At 45.4% G+C, this 25,868-nt stretch overlaps 2 protein-coding genes across 3 annotated transcripts; one reads left to right on the forward strand and one right to left on the reverse strand.

Annotated features, from left to right (window-relative positions):
• Window positions 1-103: 103 nt before the first annotated feature.
• Window positions 104-17,212, forward strand: PEX13 (peroxisomal biogenesis factor 13). Of its 2 annotated transcripts, XR_014006508.1 has the most exons (5): window positions 104-265; window positions 9,921-10,618; window positions 13,678-13,803; window positions 14,385-14,764; window positions 14,804-17,212. XR_014006508.1 is itself a non-coding variant. In XM_081188739.1 (4 exons), the coding sequence occupies exons 1-4, from the start codon at window positions 216-218 to the stop codon at window positions 14,681-14,683; spliced, it is 1,173 nt and encodes a 390-aa protein (XP_081044865.1). In that variant the 5' UTR covers window positions 104-215; the 3' UTR covers window positions 14,684-17,212. The 2 variants fall into 2 exon arrangements, 1 of the variants encoding a protein (XP_081044865.1); XM_081188739.1 differs by having other exon boundaries at window positions 14,385-17,212.
• Window positions 16,252-25,797, reverse strand: LOC308584109 (uncharacterized protein). The gene is made up of 7 exons (XM_081188832.1): window positions 25,516-25,797; window positions 24,624-24,847; window positions 21,910-22,041; window positions 19,504-19,662; window positions 19,198-19,313; window positions 17,817-17,922; window positions 16,252-16,589 (listed from the first exon to the last, which is right to left on the reverse strand). The coding sequence occupies exons 2-7, from the start codon at window positions 24,813-24,815 to the stop codon at window positions 16,557-16,559; spliced, it is 738 nt and encodes a 245-aa protein (XP_081044958.1). The 5' UTR covers window positions 24,816-24,847; window positions 25,516-25,797; the 3' UTR covers window positions 16,252-16,556.
• Between the last annotated feature and the right edge of the window lie 71 nt (window positions 25,798-25,868).

Genomic DNA, 25,868 nt, shown 5'->3' on the forward strand with positions numbered 1-25,868 from the left:
TTCCTTCCGCGCGCACCTCTTTGAGCTCGAGCCGCCGCCTGCGCGGCGCCACGCCGACGTCGCAGCCAGAGCCGGTCGATCCCCGAGCTCCGCGCGTCGCCTGTGAGGGGCGGGGCCTCCTCCTCGGCGGGACCGACGGCTCGGCGCTCGCCTCGGGAGACGGCCGAGGCTGGGCGAAGGTCCGGCGAGGAGGAGGAGGAGGCGCCGCGAAGACGATGGCGGCCAACCAACCGCCGCCCCCGAAGCCCTGGGAGAACCGGAGGCTGTGAGTGCGGTTGGGGGCGTTGGGGGGGGGGGGAGGCGGGAGAGCCCCGAGGCGGAGCCGCCGCCATTCCCTCCTCATCGGTTATGGCTGTTAATAGGTTCCGGGGCTCACTTGCCGCCCTGAGGAGTGGGGGGGGGGTAGGCACTCTGTACATGCTCAGGGGCTACGCTCCTCCAAGGTCCTAAGGGTGGGGGAGGAGGGAACACAAAACAAACAGGTTCCGGGGCTCACTTGCCGCCCTGAGGAGTGGGGAGGGGGAGGCACTCTGTACATGCTCAGGGGCCACACTCCTCCAAGATAGTGGAATGGCCAAGGGTGGGGGAGGAGAGAACACAAAACAGACAGGTACCAGGTCTCCAGGGAATCATACCCCCCCTTCTTCCCTTAGCCCCCTAACGGGTTTCATCCTTTCATCCTCTTTCAGTGTTGGGTGGGGATAAGGGGTTTCTTTTCCACCTCACCAACACGGGATTCCTACATTGCAGGGGGTTGGACCATAGCTGTCCACCTTCCCTTTTTTTTGCTGGAAATTCTCTTTTTTCAGCGCCGTCTCCCCACTGCTATCCCGGATTGTTTGATATCCCGTAGACAGGTGAGGCTGCTGATCCCTTATTTTCAAATCCAAAAGTTGACAGCTATGCTGCTGATCCCTTATTTTCGAGGCTGCTGATCCCGTATTTTCAAATCTGAAAGTTGACAGCTGTGGGTTGGACTAGATGACCGCCAGGGCCCCTTCCAACTCTGTTGTTGTTGTTTAGTCATTTAGTCGTGTCCGACTCTTCATGACCCCATGGACGAGAGCATGCCAGGCACTCCTGTCTTCCACTGCATCCCGCAGTTTGGTCAAACTAATGCTGGTAGCTTCGAGAACACTGTCCGACCATCTCGTCCTCTGTCGTCCCCTTCTCCTGGTGCCCTCCATCTTTCCCAACATCAGGGTCTTTTCCAGGGAGTCTTCTCTTCTCATGAGGTGGCCAAAGTATTGGAGCCTCAGCTTCAGGATCTGTCCTTCCAGTGAGCACTCAGGGCTGATTTCCTTCAGAATGGATGGGTTTGATCATGGGTAGGCAAACTAAGGCCCGGGGGCCAGATCCGGCCTAATCGCCTTCTAAATCCAACCCATGGATGGTCCGGGAATCAGTGTGTTTTTACATGAGTAGAATGTGTCCTTTTACTTAAAATGCATCTCTGGGTTATTTGTAGGACCTGCCTTGTGTTTTTACATGAGTAGAATGTGTGCTTTTATTTAAAATGCATCTCTGAGTTATTTGTGGGTCATAGGAATTCGTTCCTCCTCCCCCCCCTTCAAAATATAGTCCGCCCCCCCCACAAGGTCTGAGGGACAGTGGACTGGCCCCCTGCTGAAAAAGTTTGCTGACCCCATGGTTTCATCTTCTTGCAGTCCATGGGACTCTCAAGAGTCTCCTCCAGCACCATAATTCAAAAGCATCAATTCTTCGGCGATCCTTCCAACTCTATGATTCTATTATTTCTCTTCCTCCCCCCTCCCATTTGGAAATATCACCCACTCCCCCCATCTGATATGCCACTTTTCATTCAAATGAATCGCAAAGCGGCTTACAAACAATAAAGAATAACAACACGATAGAACATCACAAACGCAGCATAAATAGTGTAGAATAATTAACATCATCTGTGAGACAATTGCAGCCTATAAAACACTGCTAACGACATCTTAAAAACAGGCTGAACGTCACAACTGAAGCAAAAGTAGTGTTATAAGATGAATAAAATCAATGCAGGATTTATGATCTGTAAAACAATTTTAACAACAACAAAATTGCAGCCCAAAAATAAGCTAAGCACTATTCTGTTCATAAGGGGTGTCTTCAGCAAACTGGCCCCCCTTTTCTTTTTTCTCACACATTTGGGGGGCAAGGAAGAGCAACAAGCCTCTTTCTCCTCCCCTTAATGGGGAAACATCCTCTCCCCACCCCATAAAGGGGTGTATTCAGCCTTTCCCTTCTTGCTCCCACGCAATGCCCCACTTACTAAGGGAACAGGAGGTGGCACGAGAGTTCTCCATCTTCAAGGGGGAGGCAGATTCCCCCACCTCGCACCTCTTTCATACATAATTGCTTTATAAACTGCGAAGGAGGATAGTTTCCGCTCCTCTTCTCCCCCAGCCAGGCTCATCAAAGGGCCAGTGTCCTGCATAGGCACCCACAATAATACAGACACACAAAAATAGGGAAGGCATTGTCCTTCACCTGTCTGGTGCTGTCAGCGACATTAATGACATGAAGGGGCTTGGGGAAAGGTCGCGCGCTTGTTTTTCATTGCTGTTATTTTTGAAAGGTTTCACTTTATGCTGTTTTGGGGTGCCACCCAATGTTTTAGGAGCTATGTGAATAATGGTTGTTGTTATTATGATGATGTTTGCATTCAGTTTCTGCTGTCCTCACCTTGGACTCTGAATCGTGCACGCATTTTACAAGAGAGAGATAAGTGTGAGAGTGTGTGTTTGGACAAATGTTGGGATATGCGGGTTAAAGCTCCATACAGATTAACCCTTTGGGAATTTGAATTCTTCAAATCCTTTTTGGAAATCTTAGGACTCAGTGCTAGGATGTATCCGATAAACTGGAATTGAAGAGTAAAATGATAGTGTGTTTTGCAACGTGGTATTGTCCCACATCATACACCTTTTATTATTTTGATTTTTCTTTTTTCATAGAATCATAGAATCTTAGAGTTGGAAGGGACCCCAAGGGTCATCTAGCCCAACCCCCTGCAATGCAGGAAAATCCGCTAAAGCATCCATTATAGATAGCCCTCCAACCTCTGCTTAAAACCTCCAAGGAAGGAGAGTCCACCACCTCTCACGGGAGTCTGTTCCACTCTTGCTGTCAGAAAGCAGCTCTTACTGTCAGAAAGCTTTTCTGAATGTTTCGTCACAATCTCCTTCCTTGCAACTTGAAGCCTTCGATTCGAGTCCTACCCTCCAGAGCAGGAGAAAACAAGAATGTTCCCTCCTCCATGTGACAGCCCCTAAGATATTTGAAAATGGCTATTCTATCTCCTCTCCGTCTCCTCTTTTCCAGGCAAAACATACCCAGCTCCTTCAAGCACCCCTCATAAGGCTTAATTTCCAGGTCCTTGATCATCCTGGTTGCCCTCCTCTGCACACCTTCTAACTTGTCACCATCCTTCTTAAATTGTGCTGTCCAGAACTGGACACCATATTCCAAGTGTGGTCTCACTAAGGCAGAATACAGTGGTGCCCCACAAGATGAATGCCTCGCAAGACGGAAACCTCGCTAGACGAAAGAGTTTTCCGTTTTGGAGGTGCTTCGTAAAACGAATCTCCTATGGGCTTGCTTCGCAAGACGAAAATGCCTTGCAAGTTCCTGCGGGTTTTTTCCCCTCCCCCCCTTTTTCTAAGCCGCTAAGCCTCTTATCAGCTGATCCGATAAGCCGATAAGCTGCTAATAGCGCTAATCCGCTAATCCGTCAATGGGCTTGCTTCACAAGACAAAAAAACCGCTAGACGAAGAGAATCACAGAACGGATTCTTTTCGTCTTGCGAGGCACCACTGTAGAATGGTACTATTACTTCCCTTGATCTGGACACCATACTTTTGTTGATGCAGCCTGAAGTAGCATTAGTTTTTTTTTTTGTTTTTTTTTTTGCTTCATCACACTGTTGACTCATGATAACCTTGAGGTCCATCAATGCCCCTAGATCCTTTTCACAGGTACACACCACAAGACCTTGGTGTTACTGATAGCCTTGAATTTTGCTCCACCATCTGCATGGTCAGGATGGTGTACCTCCTTGTGGAAATTTTCTCAGTGAATCAGCAGCAAGTTGTTGCTTGTGTTCTGCTGCAATTTAGTGTGGGTCTGACATTCTTCCCCACCTCCCTCCCCTTTCCCAACAAAATGGGTGTGTTGGCACAGGAGTTCCAAAGTGGTTAGCATTACTCCCTACTCCCGGCAGATTAGGGTTGCATAACATACCCACATATGTTGTGGTCCTGCCTCCATGTAGGAGGAAGCTAAACGCAGTAGGACTTGACTTCTGGGTAAGTGCATACATTTGATCCGGAAAGATATTTTCTAGCGGCATTACGAGATCTCAGGAGTGTTACGAGCCATGTAAAAGTAAACACAAGTCACATTGTAAGCCTTTACTGCTTGATATGCTTCCTGTAAGCTTTTGCCGCTTGATATGCAGAAGCAGCTTCCTCATGATCATTTTGTAAAATAGGAAGTGGGTGCTGATTGGCTAGTGCATTGGCTGTCGAAACAGCTACTGAAGTTCCAGACACATGGAGTTCCAGACACCTGAAATTAAGCAAGAATGCTGTTGGGACTGTAAAGTTAATAACTATCCTGTGATGTAGTTAATCATTCCAGATTTGCAAATAGCTGTCTTCCTGCTGTGTCTGCTAGCAAGGAAACCTAAAGCTCTTTTAGGCTGTGTATCACTGATATAGTATGTCTGGGCAGTCTGGCTAGTTGTGAGAAATGTCGTAGACCTATTTACAGGGTGGTAAAGGTAAAGGTAGGGGACGCGGCTGGCGCTGTGGGTTAAACCACAGAGCCTAGGACTTGCCAATCAGAAGGTCGGCGGTTCGAATCCCTGTGACGGGGTGAGCTCCTGTTGCTCGGTCCCTGCTCCTGCCAACCTAGCAGTTCGAAAGCACGTCAAAGTGCAAGTAGATAAATAGGTACCGCTCTGGTGGGAAGGTAAACGGCATATCCGTGCGCTGCTCTGGTTCGCCAGAAGCGGCTTAGTCATGCTGGCCACATGACCCGGAAGCTGTACGTCGGCTCCCTCGGCCAATAAAGCGAGATGAGCGCTGCAACCCCAGAGTTGGTCACAACTGGACCTAATGGTCAGGGGTCCCTTTACCTTTACTATCACAAACATAGTATGTCTGGGCAGTCTGGCTAGTTGTGAGCAAGGAAATGTCATGGACCTATTTACAGGGTGGTAAAGGTAAAAGTACCCCTCACTGCTAGGTCCAGTCGCGGACGACTCTGGGGTTGCGCGCTCATCTCGCTCTATAGGCCGAGGGAGCAGGAATACAGCTTCTGTGTCATGTGGCCAGCATGACTAAGCCGCTTCTGGTGAACCAGAGCAGCGCACGGAAATGCCGTTTACCTTCCCACCAGAGCGGTACCTATTTATCTACTTGCACTTCCCATTTTATACAGTAAGCAATTTGGATTAAGAGACCACTTTTTTGTCCAAATAGCAATCCAGTGCATCAGTTGAGACCTCAGTTTTGAACCCAGGTCCAAGGCTGTCCAATCAGTCTGTCCCTGCTGATATTAGTTTTGTCAACCGAACGTCCTCTGCCTCTTCCAGGCCATTCAGGAGTTGCAGCCTGGATTCGTTTCTGGTTTCAGCCACGTGCTGTGTAATCTGCATGGGCAGAGGCGGCAGAGGAGATTGGCAGTTTCGCAATTAACCTTTGACACGAACCTGCAGCTCTAGCCTCCGACTTGAAACGGTCGCGTTGTATAAAGCCACTCAAAGGACCTGAACCTGCGCCTGTTTACTAGGGAAAGAAGTCCCACAGGGTTCAGTGAAACCTACTCCCAAGTGAAAAGCAGAAAAGTGTATTGTGGCACTTTGAATCAGTCCCTGGAGATCAAGAGTCAGCATTAAATCTCCTCCCATCTCCACCAGTATGGGGGTGGGAAGGAAACAGCTCTGTCTTGATCTTCAGGTATCGTTCAAGGGAGGAGAGGAAACGCATTTCCTTTCCTCCCCATTGCAGTGCCGGGCTAGTAGGAAGGGGACTTCTGCCCCCAGCCAAGGGATGTGATGGAGAGGAAAGCCCCTGACAGTTTGCAAAGCTGTATCACCACCTTCTGGTGTGGTGCCATGCTAGACAGTCTTGGCATGGGAAGTAGCACTCCCAAGTACTGTATTTTTCGCTCTATAAGACACACTTTTCCCCTCCTAAAAAGTAAGGGGAAATGTGTGTGTGTCTTATGGAGCGAATGTAGGCGCAGCGGTCTCTCTTGCTGTTCTGGCTTCTGAGATTCAGAATATTTTTTTTCTTGTTTTCTTCCTCCAAAAACTAGGTGCGTCTTATGGTCTGGTGCGTCTTATAGAGAGAAAAATACAGTAATTTGTGATGCAGGGAGAGGAAGTGGTGTCTGATTTTGGGAGAGGGCTGGCAGACCACTGGGAATGGCTTCATGGGTCACAGGTTTTTTTTACCACCCATGTTTTAAAAGACTAGCGGATTTTTAAAGTGTTCATGGGCTAGATCTTGCCACATGAGATGCATTATCATTGGCAGAGAGAATGCGAGAGATGTACACAGCGGAAAAAATGTAAACAAAGGGGCCTAAAGCCTGTGAAGTGTCTTATGAATAAGCTCTTATCTTGCACACATTTGAGTTCTGCGTAGAAATGTCACCGACCTATTGTACAGCTTGCATTCCATGCTCTTTTACACTCACTGTTTACAATCTCCCTCTTCTCTGTGTGTGTTTATATCTGCAGATTGAGAATGATGTAGGCTCTGGTCCACAAAGCTTACGCCATGAGTAAAACTTTGCATTTTTAAAGCGCCACCAGTTCCTCTTCTTAACAGCAGACTTAACAGTGTTCCCGCTCTGGAATTTGCCTTCCTGCCTCCAAGCATGGTCACATCTACACAGTGGGCAGGATTCACAAGGACTTTCCTGTGTGCAATGGGGCTTTCCCCCATCTCCTCCCTCTCTGTGCCCTTTGGAACCCCTGAAATGGGCTTAGGGGTGGTCAGGATTGCTCCATCTGACAAGCTGCAACACTTGAGCAGATGGAAAGTTTGTAATAGCACGATGTGGAATTCCACCCCATACATTTAAAGTGTAAGGCTTCCCCCAAATAATTCTGGGGATTGTAGCTTACGCCTCACAGAGTTATAATTCCCAGCCTCCTTAGCAAACTACAATTCCCAAGTTCTTTGGAGGAAGCTGTGTGCTTTAAATGTATGTTGTGGAATGTGACCTAAGTGTTCCCAAGATTACAGCCCAAATTTAGGAAACCTTGCAGCTTCAGATTTCAGTTCATACCTTCCGGGCATTCACAACAGCCAAGATTTTCTAAGATTTGAGCCCATAAAATTGAACAGGTTGCTCATCCCCATAACTTAAGCTCCTTTCCTGTGGCGGTGAAATGTCTTTGGGTTTCACTGCTAATTAAAACAAGATGCGCTATTGCAATATTCCGTTGCCTTAATTAAAACCTCCCTCTTGAAAGCATTATGGCTTCATGTTTGCAAAATAAGCCATTTTATTCCCTTGAAGAATGCAACATAGTTTCATTATTATTTTGCAAGTTCACATTCCTTTGAAAATTCAGATTCCCAAATTCTTACAAATTCTTACGTTGCGCAAACTTCCATATATGAAGTTGCAAATAACCTGTAGTTTGATCAGAACAGATGTACACACATTGTATTTTAAGAGATGTGTATTGATCTGCATGTTATGTGCCATTTTAAAAATTTTGTTGCATGTAGAGTAACCTGCTTTGTGTTAGAATGCCACAAGATATGTTTATAGCCATTAGCTTGGCATATTTATTACATTTAAAACAAAGTGCCTTAGCTTTGTACAAGCAAAATTGCAAATAGACCCAGTTGTAGTCCACTTCCTTCTTAAAAGCTCAGTTTTCACCCAGACTTTCAGATCTTTCCCCAGGAGTGTTGGCACCCACAACAGGTTCTTTGCCATTCTGCCACACCTTCCTCTGACCTTTCGAATCCTCCAGTGAGGCAATAAGTTGCCTGTTTCCAAATCGGTAAGCAGGTGTCTGTGTCACAGACATTTGAGGGGAAAGGTTGATAACAAGAGAGAGGACAAGTCTAAAAAGGCAGCAGAATTGGCATACTTCTAGTTTCTCCAAATAGACCAAAGGCCGCCAAAAGAAGGAAAGCAGCAATACACAAGCAATAAAGGATCTGAATGTCGCTCTTCGGGTGATGGCAGCATCTGGAGGGGCCCACATAGGCTATCCCTGCTGCAAGTGCAGAAATGCATTTTAGGATTTATTCCTTTGTGTGTCGTGTATATCCTTTTAGGCTTACCACTGGTGTTTCATGGGGTGTGAGGGTTCCACAATGACTGTTGATTCTCTACAGGTAGAGATGCTTTTGTTCTCCTCAGGGCTATTGCATGATGCGTTGATTGAAGGCATGCATTTGTGACGGCTGTTTGTGAAAGGATTTGAGTCCAGGGCAGGGCACCTGCCTACATCCGGAGTCCTTAAAGCTCATAGGCAACGAGGCTAAGCACAATTCCAGTAGAAATGGACCACTGTGGAGCACAGCTGCTCGATTCCTTTGTCACGTTTGCATAAGCCCCTTGCTTTGCACAACCATACGCAGAGCAAAGCTTTAGGAGTCATGGGGCTAAAGCATTTTTTTGCGGGAAATTCCCTTATTCCAGCTCCGTTTCCCAGTGCTTCCCGCTGCTATCCTGGATTGTTAGATATCCCGTAGACTGTCCCCGGGGCAGGTGAGGCTGCTGATCCCTTATTTTCGAAGCTGCTGATCCCTTATTTTCAAATCTGAATGTTGACAGCTATGGGTTAAAGGGGTATGCCCAGATAACAGCAAGGCAGAGCATATTGGTAACATGCCCCACCGGGTAACTAAAGACAATTTCTGTTCCAAATTCAGACCTAAATCCCAGTTGGAATGGATAAAGGAAACCATATTCACCCAAGACCACCCGGAACTGACCAACAACCCCTTTTTCAAGCACCTTGCCTCGGAAGGGGATGTTTGCCACAGGCTTGCCGTTTTCAGAAGTGGCCTTGTTACAGCTTCCTTTAAAAGAGCTGGAACCTCTTCCTCTTAAGGAGGCATTTGCTACCCAGCAGACATCCTCTCCCTGCCTCACAGCAGCTCATGCACATTCAGCTGAGAAGTATTCATCCCCAAACAACTGTTAGGTAATGCCTTTATTTTTTGGGACGCGGGTGGCGCTGTGGGTAAAACCTCAGCGCCTAGGACTTGCCGATTGTATGGTCGGCGGTTCGAATCCCCGCGGCGGGGTGAGCTCCCGTCGTTCGGTCCCAGCTCCTGCCCACCTAGCAGTTCGAAAGCACCCTCGGGTGCAAGTAGATAAATAGGTACCGCTTTATAGCGGGAAGGTAAATGGCGTTTCCGTGTGCTGTGCTGGTGCTGGCTCGCTAGAGCAGCTTCGTCACGCTGGCCACGTGACCCGGAAGTGTCTCCGGACAGCGCTGGCCCCCGGCCTCTTACGTGAGATGGGCGCACAACCCTAGAGTCAGACACGACTGGCCCGTACGGGCAGGGGTACCTTTACCTTTAATGAAACTTTATGAATTGGTCCTAATAAAGATGTTGCCATTCTGCTTCTGTTGAATGTCCATCCCTACCAACAGCTGAACCACAGTCTTTGTTAAATGTGAACTGTCTATTCAGATTCAACATTTTTCATGTGTCAGAAACCAGAGCAGAGGATCAGTGTGTGAGGTTGGGTTGGTTTTGTTCTAGTGATGCCTGAACCTGGGTTCAAAGAGCATAATTATAACAGGCATAATTAATGTCAACTTCTAAGTGTACACACTGTTTGGAAGGAGTGTGGGATGAGGGATTATTTTTTAGCATAAAACCATCCCATGTGCTAACATTGAACTTGTGCGTTTTAGATCTGCAGATGTGGGAGTTAGTCAGCTGACGCGGCCTGGGCAGCCCACCCTCACCCGTGTGCCCCCTCCCATTGTGCCAAGGCCATCTCAACAGACTGGGAGCACGGCCCTGAGCTCCTTCAGGCCTTCGTACAGCAGCCCCTTCAGCTCAGGCTACGGCACGTACGGGAACTCCTTCTACGGAAGCTACAGCCCTTACAGCTACGGATATGGCGGCATGGGCTACAACCGGTTTCGGATGGACGACGTTCCCGCCAGCCGGTTTGTGCAGCAGGCCGAGGAGAGCAGCCGCGGCGCATTCCAGTCCATCGAAAGCATCGTGCACGCCTTCGCCTCGGTCAGCATGATGATGGACGCTACCTTTTCGGCGGTCTACAACAGCTTCCGAGCCGTCTTGGATGTAGCCAACCACTTCTCCCGGCTCAAGATCCACTTCACCAAGGTGTTTTCGGCTTTTGCCTTGGTCAGAACTATACGGTACCTTTACAGGCGGCTGCAGCGGTTGCTGGGTCTGAGAAAGAATTCCGAAAATGATGATTTGTGGGCAGAAAGCGAAGGGACTGTGGCCTGTGCTGGCCCCGAGGAAAGGGCGGCCAACTCTGCAAAATCCTGGCCCATTTTCCTATTCTTTGCCGTTGTTCTCGGGGGTCCCTACCTCATTTGGAAGCTGCTGTCCACATACACTGAGGACGAAACAGGTAAAGGAGTTGTTTTGATTGTGGGGATCCAAGCACTTTTACAAATATTTCCCGGTCTATGCTGCTGGGCTGTGAGTAAAGCGAGCAAGTGGCAAAACAGAATCAGGTTTCAATGAATGACTATGAAGGCAACCTGAAGGTGGTACCTCCGGTTGCAAACGGGATCCGTTCTGGAGGTCTGGCCGTATCCCAAAGTTTTCGCAACTGGAGAGACTGCTTCTGTGCATGCGCGAGCGGCGAAACACTTCCAGGTTTGCCGCTTTCGCAACCCAAAGTTTATTTTACCCGAGGGTAACGTAACCTGAGGTTTCACTGTATAACAATATGGACTTCAAACCGGTTTTGGACGATATACAGTATTGATTTATCCTTCGGCCCTAGTGTACATGACAGTGTTACAAGCAAGTCCACAGTACAGTGGTACCTTGGGTTACATACGCTTCAGGTTACAGACTCCGCTAACCCAGAAATAGTACCTCAGGTTAAGAACTTAGCTTCAGGATAAGAACAGAAATCATGCTCCGGCAGCACAGCGGCAGCAGGAGGCCCCATTAGCTAAAGTGGTGCTTCAGGTTAAGAACAGTTTCAGGTTAAGAACGGACCTCCAGAACTAATTAAGTACTTAACCCGAGGTACCACTGTAGTTACTAGCAGCCTTCCAGATGGGTCCACAAAAGTTAGTGGCTTGCCTGGCTACAGACCTTTGTGGCCCAGTAAAGAATTTTCTCTCTTGCTGACCTGTCTCTTCACCTGGGATACTCCTTTGCCACAGGAGACCAAGCAAGCAGCAAGTTAAGAGCCAACTAAGTTTCAAACACCCCCTTCTGCCCTCTTCAGCCTGGATTTTACCCTCCCCTCCCTTTTCTGCCTTATCCATAGGTCAGTGTTGTATTTGCAGTGAGGCGAACCAGCATTTGGCAACCCTGCTTCATGTGGGAAACCCTGGTTTAGCATACATTCACTTAATTTAAAAACATCTAAGCTGCTTCATATTTAAGCATCTCTTTAAGCAGTGTGCAAATATACAGCAGGGGGAAAACGAAGCAGCATAAGAAAAACAGAGATACAACCTAACAGCCAGTATTATAAAAGCATGCTAATAATAATCAGGAATTCAGTAATAACACGGTCTGATCTTCATGTTGTGTGGGAGAAGGGGATTTTTTGTGTGATTGTAGGTAGGATTAAGGGACGCGGGTGGCGCTGCGGGTTAAAGCCTCAGCGCCTAGGACTTGCCAATCGAAAGGTCGGCGGTTCGAATCCCCATGGCGGGGTGTGCTCCCGTCACCCGGTCCCAGCGCCTGCCAACCTAGCAGTTCGAAAGCACCTTCGGGTGCAAGTAGATAAATAGGGACCGCTTACTAGCGGGAAGGTAAACGGCGTTCCGTGTGCTGCGCTGGCTCGCCAGAAGCAGCTTGCCATGCTGGCCACGTGACCCGGAAGTGTCTGCGGACAGCACTGGCTCCCGGCCTCTAGAGTGAGATGAGCGCACAACCCTAGAGTCTGTCAAGACTGGCCCGTACGGGCAGGGGTACCTTTACCTTTACCTTTAGGTAGGATTAATAATGGTTAATGTGGGAGGCAGATGGGGAAAATGATAGCAAGCTGAGGTTCTGAAGGCGTCTGACACATATATTACTGCAGAGCTCTACAGCCTTGGACAGTAGCCAAAAGGAAAGTGAAATAACAATAAAATAAAGAGAAATAGGGCCTTTTGCCGCAGGCACGTTAAGTGTTAAGCTCGTCTTTTACCTGGTGCTTAGATGCTCTTTACACCCCACCCCAAGGGTAGAATTGATTTGTCTCAGAACAGGAATGCACTATAACATGACAGGCCTCTCTGGTTTTCTGCAGTGAGTGTGAGTTAACCATATGCTCTTACCACCACCCTGAAACAAAAGCTCTGCCCCTTCCAACCAGCCATGCAAACAGTGTTCATCAACAAATATTCTCCATCAACAATCCTGCCTATTGCAAACACTAACTGCAATTTATTTTAAAAGCAACACTTTATTTAGGCTTTGTATTCTTGCTTGCTTTTGTGTTTGTCTTGTTTAAAGTTTGAAACAAGCTGTCTACAGCCAGCAATACGCTTGATAGAAACCAAAAACATTTGATGTCACCCTCTCTTAATACCCGTGGCATTTCTCATAATTTAGGAAGGCACCGTTTTCAACCTGATCTCATAACAGGAGATGTCATTGCATTGCACTTTGCTCAGCGATGGCAAAGACTGGACTGGGAATTTGTAGCTCAGCTGTCAGCTACTTTCATGGCTGAACAGAGAATCTAACCTCAGGTCTCGCATGTCCCACTCTGTTCCAAGGCCACAGCGCTATGCTTGGTGTTATATGTGGCTCCTGCCAAGGGATTCTAAAGGAGGGTGAGAAGAGCAGGTTTAGATACTGTGCTTCCCTAATTTCAGCTTCGAGGTGGGAGGGAGGAACAAATCTTGCTTTTATGTACCAGTGTAATGAAAAGGGAATTTAGAGCATGTTCCAATATCTAGTGAATGTTCAGTGTAAGCACTCTGGGATTTGAAATGCTTTGCTGGAAAAAGGCTTTGAAGGCGTAAAACACTTAAGTATAACACATACGTATCATGGGCTGACTTTAACCGATCAAGTTAAGCACTTTAATTTGTGTGCACCCTGGCCTTCTGCTAAGGGGTTCAGTCAGGTTTGAAAATCACTTCTTGGTTGGTTGCCTCTGGCAAATTGAGATTGTCTCCAAACAACCACTTACAAAAACTTCTCTCTTTCTTTGTAGCTCACAAATGACATACATCAGTTGTGTGTGTACATTTGAGCTTTCCTGTTAGCTTTTGAACTTATTTATGAGTCTGAGAGGTTTCAGCCTTGGCACAACAACTAAGGGACTTGAATTAGGGCAGCCTGAAAGTTGATAGCTTGGCTCATGAGCTGTGTAGCAGAGTACGGAATTGAACTGGGTTTCCTGTACCCCTTGCACCATACTGACTCTCAAAGATTGTTTTCTAAGAGACTGTACTGATCCAGCAGAGTTATGTTGACTTATTTATCCCTTGTTCTGTGGAACAGTTTCCAGCAATTGGGCAAGTGGAGAGGACGATCATGTTGTTGGGAGAGCAGAATATGATTTCAATGCTGTTTCGGAAGAAGAAATATCTTTCCGTGCTGGCGAAATGCTAAAATTGGCACCCAAAGGTAAGATGGTTTTGATTCATTGTGATTTCCCACCCCCACATATTTCAGTGCAGTATCTAGGAAAACAGAAGAACATTTACACTCTTGACATAACTGTATGTTAAGGGACAGTTTGAGAACTTTAGGGGCAATTTGTTTGTCTAACAGGAAGCAGTGGCATTTCTTGCAGATGGTTACTTGTTCCATAGAAATACCTACATCTGCAGTCTTTAGATTTGTTGTATAACTTGTGTCAATGTACTCAAACTAGAGGTATGCAACTAGAGTTGACTGGTTTAATATATTGTATGAAGTTTCTGAAAGCTAGCCTTCACTGTTTCTGTTAATGACATTTGCTAGTCCTTTTTGAAATCTTGACATTTCAAACTCATTGATTTGCTCATTGAACTGTTTTATTAATCATTACGTCTCAAGTGTGCTCTTCAGATTGGTTTTCACTCAAGTCTCAAGGTTTGAGAAGGTCACACAAAATCTAAACGAACTGGTCTTTGCAGAATTCTCCAAATACTTTCAACAACTCAGTTATCTGTTCATGGGCTCCTCTGCTAACCACTCATGTCTGTCTTTCTTTTTCTTGCCAGAACGACAACCCAAAATACGTGGCTGGCTCTTGGCCAGCCGTGATGGCCAGACAACAGGACTTGTTCCAGCTAATTATGTCCGAATACTCGGCAAAAGGAAAGGAAAGCGAGCCGTAGAGCTGGAGAAGGTTACTGAGCATGAGCCGGCACTCAGCAATGCCACTTTGATCCCAGGAGCCACAGCTTCCGACACCCTGGAAGAGCAAGAAGCTGCCTTTGAGTCTGTTTTTGTAGAAAATAATAAAGTTCCTGTCACATCCAGCTCTGCTGTGCTTGGTGGAGACAAACAGGACCTTTGATGCATTTATCAGAGTAAGCCTGTGGTGGTCACAGTAATTCGGTAGGGTAGGCATTCAGTAGTGATGTAGCGGACCACTGTTGTTGACAGTATCCAGGTACTTGCTGTTCACACCTGGTAGAGTCATTGGGAGGGATGTTTTCAGTCTAAGCCTGTGCTTGGTTCTTTTGGCATTGGACAGTTGTGTTAAGCAGGCTAGCATCCATTTCATTATCTCAGGCGTGGGTGAGTTTTGGAGTGCAGGAGGCTTGGCACCTTGTCCCGTTCAACGGAAGGAGTTGGGCTGAGAGGTTCCCCAGGCAGCTTTCTGCTTTGAAGTCCTCCTCAGGAACTGAATACAGCGTCATTGTGGCTGTTCCAAGAAAGAACATGTTTTAACCAAGTCTTCACGCATAGTGCAAGATTGGTTTTCTTTCCCTCCTTATACCCCGTTTTTGTGAGATGAAGAATCTCTGGCTCATGGGGATATCAGGAAACCTTTTGGGGGAGGTGAATTAATATTTCCATAAGTTAGTAGTTCCGTATGGAAGGCACTTTAGAACTGACAGCAAGCCTAGTTAATTGTAGTTCCAAGATGTGAGGCGACATGAGCTTGGTCCTCTTTTCATAGATAAGCTTTCTACTCTGAGCTTTGAAAGTGGCTCCTTTGTGCTGCCTTAGACCCCTGTGCTTGAAGCTTCATTCATTCTTCATGTCATTCTTTGCCCGGACTAGTAGGCAATTGCTCTTTAACTAGAAATACTGCATTACTTTTTCTTCCAGTTCAGGTTTGCGACATCTGTGGCTCTGCTTTTTTCCTGTCAACTGCAAGCTGATCTATCAAGAATACCTCATTGAGGCTCAAACTGCATGTGACAGCAGATCTGTATGTTTTAAACCCAAATCTGCCACTATTACATGCAGTCTCAGCTTCAGTGTTTAGTAAATCTGATTTTCTCATCCCTTACAATTGCAGGTTTGAGCTGATGGTCATCCTTTGGCATCGCTCTACTAAGGATGCTAAACTTTGCTCCTATAAAGGTTGAGGTGTTACTTTACAAAGCTGGACAGACATGAAAATGACACTTGTTTTCTGAAATCATGTTTGCTACTGTATTGATGCCACACTATTCTGAATAGTGAGATAAAAATCCAGGTTGATTCTGGGAAGATGTGATAATTGATAAAACTACTTTCAGGCTGCAATTTCTTAAAGTGGTAAACCAGAGCTCCACAATTTCTGTAGCAGCTATGAACTCCCAGTGTGACACAACTCATATTCATCTTTGTAGACTGTTTTAAAATAAAATACTGAGTCTGACACAAGTGCATCTTGGATTCTGTCAATCTTAAATCACAATCCTTCTATGGAGTACCTGAAGCCATTAACTCACATGGTCCTCTGGTAACCATGTGATGTTATAGCTGCTCTGGGTGAGGGAAAATCAGGATGAGATTTCTGGATGGACCAACTGCATTTTTGTTATTTTACTTTACCTTTAATTTAAAAAGGAAAAAAAAGCCTTACATCCTCCCAGTTTTCAAAAAGGAATTCAAGGTGGCTTACAGCCACAAAAACAACAAGCAATATAAAAATGAAAACCACAAGATACATTAAATTGCCATCATCATAAAACAGCAATTAGCACAGGAAGCGAAAAACCCCTGTATGTAACAACCCATAAACAAGATTAGGTAAATAGAGACACCACTTGTGCACCCCATACAAGACAGATTATACAACATGGAAATCCAAGGGCACTTCAGATTCTTCTCTGGTTGAGTGCAAATACGGCATCTCTCAAGATCCTGCCTCATAGCTCCTAGGAGTGTGGCCATCCTGGGAAATAAGCCTTGGAACAAGCATGCACACCTGACCCAAGTTGCTTGCATGACTATGGACTGATCTCTTTCGATTTGCAGTCTCTCTGCACAGAAAAAGAAGGGGAAAAATGGGGCGGCTGAAATGTACTAGGAAAGTTATCTTCATATGTAATACTTCAAGATTTTAACTAAATATTTGCTTCCCTCCCCTCCCCTCAAAAAACCCCAAGCCTATTGAAAAATAAAAGTGGCAAGGGTTGGTAGTGGGAAAATGTTCCACATGTTCATTAGACTTACACTTTGTGAGATCTAAATGTTACAGATTATTTTTTTCAGATGATACTGTAGTAAAATCAGCAGGTTGAAAAGTGCTTTGCTTAAAAAGGATTCATTATTGATTTACTAAATTTCCAGACAGGTCCTAAATGTATTCACTTAGAAGGAGGTCCTACTGAATTTGATGGGGCTTGTCCTGGGAAGTACCCTTGGATTGCAGTCTTTACTTTATACTTGCTTGAACTATACTTAACAAACTGTCATATCTATGCATATTGAACTTCAATAGATAACTATGTATAGCGGACCTTGACTCTGACACTTTGACTCTGCTTGTTTTATTGGCCCCAGAATGAAAATTGATGTAAACAACCTACTGTAGATATACTAAAGGTTTTATCATGCGGTTGGATTAACCTTGATGAATCTATTAAATGCCGTTGAAACTTGATTGCAGCACTGATTTTTTTTTTAATTCACACTGAAATCACAATATAATTGAGTGAAACTGGGGCTATGGGAACATTTCAGGTAGAAAAGTGGCTTTTGATGTTTCCCTTTTGCTCTGTAATCTTATAAATTGAGGAAATGGCTGTATGGGTGGGTGGGCTTTTTTGAGAGTGGGGATTTTATTTTAATCACACCTGTGGAACAGATAAGGGAATGTGTCTTGTTGTGTGTGGGGCATCAGAATGCAGCTATATTGAGAAATAGCAGGAAAGGGGTACAAAGGTGATGGTGGTTTTGGAGTTGCAGAGTACAAAGGCCACTTAAGATTAAGCTGTTCTCGACTCTGAAATTAATAACTTGAAGGAATCACAAAATGCTGTTTTATACATGCCTAATAAAACACAAATTCCAAGATGGATTGTTTGCTTTTTGGTAAAAAAAAAAATATTGTTTTATCAGTTCCATAAATGCATAGGAGAAACCTAGCCAAACAACACACAAATTGCTGCCGCAAAACAAGGTACAGAACATACAAATGTTTTATGTAAGGTTGTTTTTTTAAATAATGTTCCAGTAGACGCCGAAGCACGTTTTCCTTCTCTCACCTTTTTTGCATTGAGTTCTTTTTCAAGTTTTGTTTTGAGAATGTGTGATTTCTCCATGAATTTATTTATTTCTCTCCTGAGTTCATCTGCCTGTTGTTGACGTTCCCTGCAAGAAGGAAAACAAATTCCATGAGCCAGTTTCATCACAGTTAGGACAAGTCATTTATTGTTGTAATAGAGTTATTTATTAAGAAAAGCCCTTCTGGACCAAAGGTCCACCTAGCCCAGCATCATAATAGAATCATACCCTCCGGAGCGGGAGAAAACAAGCTTGCTCCATCCTCTATGTGATACCCATTAGATCAGGGTTTCCCAAACTTGGGTCTCCAGCTGCTTTAAATAAGTGAAGATGGCTATATTTCCTCTCAGTCTCCTCTTATGAAGAAGAACCTTAATTTTACGATTCATGAAGAGCCTCCCTGTGTAACAGCTGATGTGTGATCTTATGATACTTTGAACTGTATATACCGTATTTTTCGCTCTATAACACGCACCCGACCATAACACACACATAGTTTTTAGAGGAGGAAAACAAGAAAAAAAAATATTCTAAACGAAACAGCGGATGTATGATTTTTGTGGTTCATGCTGTGGCCACAGACATGTGGTGAGTTTTGGGTAGCCCAATGCAAAAATCCTGAGGATCCATGTGGATCCATGCTTTGTAACCACGTTTTTGCACCACTGCAGCCCCAGGCAACAGTGGGTGCGTGATTTTTTTGGTGCAAGCTGTAGCCATGGACATGCTATGTGATCTGATGGTGAATTTGGGGTGACCCAGTGCAAAAATCCTGAGGATCCATGTGGATCCGTGCTTTGTAACCATGTTTTAAGTGGGGAGGGAAGGAAAAGCACCCAAGGGACAAGGAACACGTGTGGGGTGGGTGGAGAAGGATGCTGTTAATAATGCAGAAGAGGGGTATAAGAGGAGAAGGCTCCTCTCCTCTCCCGCTTTGCTGTTTCAAAGCGAGCCACGGAGGAGGGAAGGAAGGGGAACCATTGATCTGCTCACGACTGCAGCAGATCCCCCCGCCATCCGTAGGCATTCGCTCCATAACACGCACAGACATTTCCCCTTACTTTCTAGGAGGAAAAAAGTGAGTGTTATGGTGCAAAAAATATGGTAGTTTTGATTCTACCATAGAAATAGTCTGCAGGTTTGAGGTTCTGTAAGCAGTAAATCCAGTGCTATTTGGCAGTCTCATGCCCCATACTATAAATGAATGAGCAGAAAACCTAGCCTGCTGCCCTGCACAGAAAGAAGCTGCTTGAATAATCCATTGATTTTAATGGGATTAAAGACAGTCTGTTAACAGGGATGGCAGCTTTAGTTAAAAGTTACATCTACGAGATCCTGCTTTCAGACATTTGAACACCGTACCGGGATTTTTCTTGGAAGGTACCAGAAATATATTGCTTTATCTTGAGAATATTTTCTTCTCTGCGCCTTATATCAGCCTCACTCTGTTTTTTCATTTCGAGCACCAGCTCTGCATGCTACAAAAGGAAGCAAGTGACATTGCAGTGTGATTACTAAAGACTGAGGGATTACGAAATACTGAGGGATAAGTTTAGTGTGAAAAATGTTTATTTTCCTGATAAGGTTTTAATGTGTATTAGAATGAAATAACCGTAACCTAAATAAAGCAAGAGCAACAAATTATGCCTGTTTTCCTTTGTGACAAACCTGTGTTTCTTGCTCCTGAATTATTTTTCTGTAACGTGCCACAGTTTCATCAAGCAACTGGCTCTGCTCCTTGACTAAATGTTCTGATTCTTCCAGTCGCCTTTCAGTCTCCTTCTGGTGTTCTTTTTCTAGTTCTATTGCTGTTCTATACTCAGTAGCCTGTTAAAATCATCATCATCATCATCATCATCATCATCATCATCATCAACCCAATTATACTATAATCCTATATTTGCTTATTCAGAAGGAAGTCCTTCAAATCCTTCCTCAAAACAACGTCCTAGTTTCATTCCTGCTTCTGTAACTAATCCTAGGTACAATAATAGAATCATAGAGTTGGAAGGTACCTGAGGGTCATCTAGTCCAACTACCTGCAATGCAGGAATCTCAACTAAAGTGTCCATGACAGATGGCCAATAAATACATATTGTTATAGGTTGTAGAGGGTGAGGAGCCTCGTGATTCCCCGCCTGTGAAGTTAGAATCTACATTATGAAACCTGGTGTACCAGTCAAACAAGTTCCTTGGGTGGCTTCACCAGCGTCTTAAAGAGTTCTAAGAAGAGAGGTTTTGCAATAGTGGCAACTGCTGATGTTTCCAGGAGGGGAGAAGGCACCTGGGTAAATGCCTGAAGGAGAACAAAAAACCATGATAGTTAGTTTTTTGATTTGGCTGTGTTGAACCCAAAGTCATCTCTAGAAAGTTAGTGAAGAGGAAAGATCTATTAGAGTGTTATTGCTGTGATCCCTTCCATCCTATGCTCAGGTTGTATATAGGTACAGTGGTGCCTCGCAATACGAAAAGAATCCGTTCTGTGATTCTCTTCGTCTGGCGGTTTTTTCGTCTTGCGAAGCAAGCCCATTGAAGGATTAGCGGATTAGCGCTATTAGCGGCTTATCTGCTGATCGGATCAGCTGATAAGCGGGTTAGCGGCTTAGAAAAAGGGGGGGAGGGGAAAAAACCAGCAGGAACTCGCAAGACATTGTCGTCTTGCGAAGCAAGCCCATAGGAAATTTGGTTTGCGAAGCACCTCCAAAACGGAAAACTCTTTCGTTTAGCGAGTTTTCCGTCTTGCGAGGCATTCGTCTTGCGGGGCACCACTGTAAAGGTAAACGGACCCCTGACCATTAGGTCCAGTCGTGGCAGACTCTGGGGTTGTGGCGCTCATCTCGCTTTACTGGCCGAGGGAGCCGGCATACAGCTTCGGGTCATGTGGCCAGTATGACTAAGCTGCTTCTGGCGAGCCAGAGCAGTGCACGGAAACACCGTTTACCTTCCCGCTGGAGCGGTACCTATTTATCTACTTGCACTTTGACGTGCTTTCGAACTGCTAGGTTGGCAGGAGCTGGGACCGAACAACAGGAACTCACCCCGTCGCTGGGATTCGAACCTTCTGATCGGCAAGCCCTAAGCTCTGTGGTTTAACCCACAGCATATATAGTTGTTTGTAGAAGTCTACAAAACCATGTATCCTAAAGGCACCACAGTCTTCATTGACTTTTGCTCCAAGGAAACGGAACCCTGGGTCCCCCAGGAGAGTCTCACTGCTTGGAGAATAGGGTGCATGCAACAATATTCTTTTCCTGCAGGCTCTGGCTTGCACATGGATCTCCTTTCCCTGAAAAAGCTGCTGTAGAAAAGTAAATGCAATGAAAACTCCTTTGTACACACAGATTTGTTCACCTGAAGCAAATGGAGTAGTCTGTGTTAGGGCTATGCACAGATCCCTGCCCCCGCCCACACACTAACCTGGATACCACCTGCCCTGCCCCGGATTCAGCCCCGAATCAATTCAGGGGTGGGGTTAATGGTTTAGTTAGTGTTTCCCCACCACCACCACCCCAAGAGCAGGAGGGTGAAATCCTGCAGAGTGCTGCTTACAGGTGCTTTCTCTGCACACAAGGGGCTCTAGAACACAACACGTTTTTAATTACAGCATTTCCACGTTTATCAAATGAGGTTCCATATTTTCAACAAAATCATTGTTGGAAGCTAAGTCTTCACTCCACATCTAAAGATCAACAGAGAAGAGGAAGTCCTTCCTATTAACAGCCCAATTCTATGCATGTCTACACAATTAAGTCCAAACAACTTCAAATGGAAATTACTCCTAGGGAAGCGTGCACAGCATTTCAGAGTATGAAATCTGAGAACCCAAGATGTTTTAGATGTACAGCAAAACTGCACCATGTGAATGTTACAAACAAGTATTTGAAAATACATTATTTAGATATAATCCTCAGATTTGCTGTGTCTTCTCAAGGAAAAGTGGATTATTGAGCCTCTGGTGAACTGCCTGCCATACATGATGGTTAGGCTAAATTTGGCTTGACGGGGTCACATGTTGTACGGGTTTGATTTAACGCTTCAGTGTCTCATAAATCAGTGAATCTGAATTTACAATACCTGGTCTTTTATTATTTTAGTTAATCTTGATATTGATGACTCCTTTTCTTTTAGAATACCTTTGAGCTGCAGGTGTTTCTTTTGCAGAGCTTTAAACTTTTCCAGAGAATTGTTCTCTTCGCCTAAGGATGCCTGTTTGATGATAAAGATGCTTGTTGAATTATGGTTAATACAAATGCAAAATGAACCAGAAATTGTTTTCATGACCCCTAGTGGTTACAAGTAAATTAAGAGCACAAATGTGGTTGCACGGCAGATTTGTATAACAGCATTATGAAATTGGCAGTTTTATTTTCAAATTCTTTCCTAGTGATCTCTAGCATGAAATTTGCCTTTTTCATGGTTGCTGCACACTGCGTTGACAGTTTAAATCGAGCTATCTACTATGACCCCAAGGTCACCTCCAGTTCAGACCCCATGAGCATGTGTGTGAAATTAAAGATTTTTTTGCTCCAACATGCATCACTTTACACTTGTTTACACTAAATTGCATCTGCCATTTTATTGCCCATTCTCTCAGTATGGAGAGAACTTTTCGGAGCTTTTTGTTTTAACAACCATGAACACGAATTTACGGTCATCAGTAAACCTGGCCACATCACTGCTCACTCATAACTACATCATTTATGAACAAGTTAAAAAGCACAGGTCCCAGTACAGATCCTTGGGGGATTCCACTTTCTATTTCTCTCCATTTGAAGAAATGTCCATTTATTCCTACTCTTTGCTTCCTGCAACTTAAACGATTCTTGATCCACAAGTGGACCTCTCCTTTTGCTCCTTGACTGCTAAGCTTACTTAGGAGCTTTTGATGAGCTACTTTGTCAAAGCTTTTTGAAGGTCCAAGTAAACTATGTCATCCAGATCACCTCTATCTAAATGCTTGTTGTCACTCTCAAAGAATTCTAATAGGTTTGTGAGACAGAACTTTTCCTTGCAGAAGCCATACTAGCTCCGCTTCAGTAAGGCTTGTTCTTCTATGTGCTTGTTTATTTTATCTTTAACAATACAGTGGTACCTTGGGTTAATTACTTAATTCATTCCGGAGGTCTGTTCTTAACCTGAAACTTTCTTAACCTGAAGCACCACTTTAGCTAATGGGGCCTCCTGCTGCCGCCGCACCACCGGAACACAATTTCTGTTCTCATCCTGAAGCAAAGTTCTTAACCTGAAGCACTATTTCTGGGTTAGCGGAGTCTGTAACTTGAAGCGTATGTAACCTGAAGCGTATGTAACCCGAGGTACCACTGTACTTTCCACTAGTTTTCTGGGGACAGACATTCAGCTAACTGGCTTGCAATTTCCAGGATTCCCCCAGATCCTTTCTTAAGAATTGGTGTTACATTGGCTACTTTCCAGTTCTCTGGTACGGAGGCTGATCCAAGGGGCAATTTATATATTTTTGTTAGAAGATCAGCAATTTCACATTTTAGTTGGGTACTTTGAATTCTCAGGTGGTTGCTGTCCAGACCTGGTGATTTGTAGGTTTTTATTCTGTCTATTATTTTGGCTGGAACTTCATATTTTGTCATCTCCGTTCTGTAACAATCCCTTCCTCTGTTCTCTGATATCATGACTTTGTTCATTCATTTTTTACCAAACAGCCAGATAATGTAATTTCCATATAGCTGTCTTCTGATGTTTTCTGTGCATTCCTTCCATGTTTCCCAGACCTGATTTGTGGCAATTATGTTGGTAAAAGGTAAAGGTAAAGGTACCCCTGCCCGAACGGGCCAGTCTTGACAGACTCTGGGGTTTGTGCGCCCATCTCACTCTATAGGCCATGGGCCAGCGCTGTCCGGAGACACTTCCGGGTCACGTGGCCAGCGTGACAAAGCTGCATCTGGCGAGCCAGCGCAGCACACGGAACGCCGTTTACCTTCCCGCCGGTAAGCGGTCCCTATTTATCTACTTGCACCCGGGGGTGCTTTCGAACTGCTAGGTTGGCAGGCGCTGGGACCGAGCAGCGGGAGCGCACCCCGCCGCGGGGATTCGAACCGCCGACCTTTCGATCGGCAAGCCCTAGGCGCTGAGGCTTTTACCCACAGCGCCACCCGCATCCCTTAATTATGTTGGTAGCAAAATGTAATTGCAGCTTCAGCCAACCCAGGGTCGACAGAGAAAAGCACTGCTAAGGCTTTTCAGGACTTCTATGCCCTTAAACACCTCCTTTCTTCAGATTCAATCCATTTTATTGCTCCCTGTTGATTATAGCCTGTGTTTGGTCATCTTGACATTACTGGCTTCTATTTTTAAATCCTACGTATACCACCAAACATGCACAATGTCACCTCTTGTTGTTTTTTATGTGCCAGAATATTCTAATAAAGAACAGTCACTATTTCAAAATATATTACCCTGTGTTGATTTCAGCTTTAATCTATTCTATCTCATCTGTTCTTGTGAATTATACAGTGGTACCTCGGGTTAAGAACTTAATTCGTTCTGGAGGTCCATTCTTAACCTGAAACTGTTCTCAACCTGAAGCACCACTTTAGCTGCTGCTGCGCCACCGGAGCACGATTTCTGTTCTCATCCTGAAGCAAAGTTCTTAACCCGAGGTACTATTTCTGGGTTAGCGGAGTCTGTAACCTGAAGCGTCTGTAACCTGAAGCATATGTAACCCGAGGTACCACTGTATAGGGGTGAGTTAATGTTGTTGTTGTTATGTTCTAAGTGGAAAAGGGAAATCTCGCATGCACTTTTTGTCTTACCATAGGGTCGCGCCCAACTTTCCTGCTTCTCGTTTCTTGATTTCCAGTTGCCACACCGACTGTGCCAGGTGTAACTCTTGGTTTGATAGCCCTGACTGTAAGAAGTGATCCAGGACTGTAATGTCTGAATGGTTCGTGGTCTTTAAAGGCATGTCCTCTAACTTTCAAAGCTTGGGATTTCATATGGGTCATTTCCTCTGGTGTCTGCTCTCAGGTAGGCTTACCTATATGTAGAAAAGTAAACAGATGTTGAAAGGTGCAGTATAAATAGATAAAACAAATACATTCACAACATTCTGTCGGTTACACTTTATTGTGCACAGATGGAGAACTTGTGGCCCTCCAGATGTTATTGGATTCCAGCTCTGATCAGCCTCAGAGACGATGGGATCTGTTCTCTGGTGGGCCAAAGGGTCCCCATCCCTGCTCTAGAGTGACCAAAAACAGAAGCTGCCTAATGTCAACTATGTCGCCTGCTTTTTGAGGGGCTGTGTGGAGGGTAGGGAGAAGCAACATTGGTTAGTAAGCAAAATGTAATACAGTCATACCTTGGGTTACAGATGCTTCAGGTTGCGTTTTTTCAGGTTACGACTGCCAAAACCCGGAAGTACCGGAATGGGTTACTTCCGGGTTTCGGCGATCATGCATGTGCCGAAGTGCTAAATCGAGCTTTGCGCATGCGCAGGAGCGCTGAATCGCAACCTGCGTGTGCGCAGACACGCTGCTGTGGGTTGCGAACACTGCGGGTTGCGAATGTGCATCCTGCACAGATCACGTTCGCAACCCGAGCGTCCACTGTAAATAAATATTATGTATAAATAAATATTATATAATATATACATTATTTATGTATTATATATGATCAGATTATATATATAAAATGAAATCATACATATAATTATATATGTCTAAAATAACTTGACGTCAACAGGTGGAGGTTGTGCTGCGAGTGACGTCACGCCGCAGGTAAGGTGGGCCCGGGTGACATCACGACCAAGGACACGTGGGGGGCTTCGCGGAGGGCCCGTCCCGTTACGCGCTCTTTTCCCTTCCCCAAACAGCTCTCGCCTTCCTCCCTTCTTCCCCCTCGGAGAGAGAGAGAGAGAGAGAAAGACGCCTCGAATGAGAGGCTCCGCCGGCGTCGCAGCCGCCGCAGTAGGCCCGATGCCGCCGGTTGCTGGGCGACCGGACGCTGAGGGGGCGGGGCTGCCCGCCGCGGTAGAAGCGAGACGGAGAGAAAGAGAA

This window comes from Podarcis bocagei, assembly GCF_964188305.1.
Source record: "Podarcis bocagei genome assembly, chromosome: 3".
NCBI lineage: Eukaryota > Metazoa > Chordata > Lepidosauria > Squamata > Lacertidae > Podarcis > Podarcis bocagei.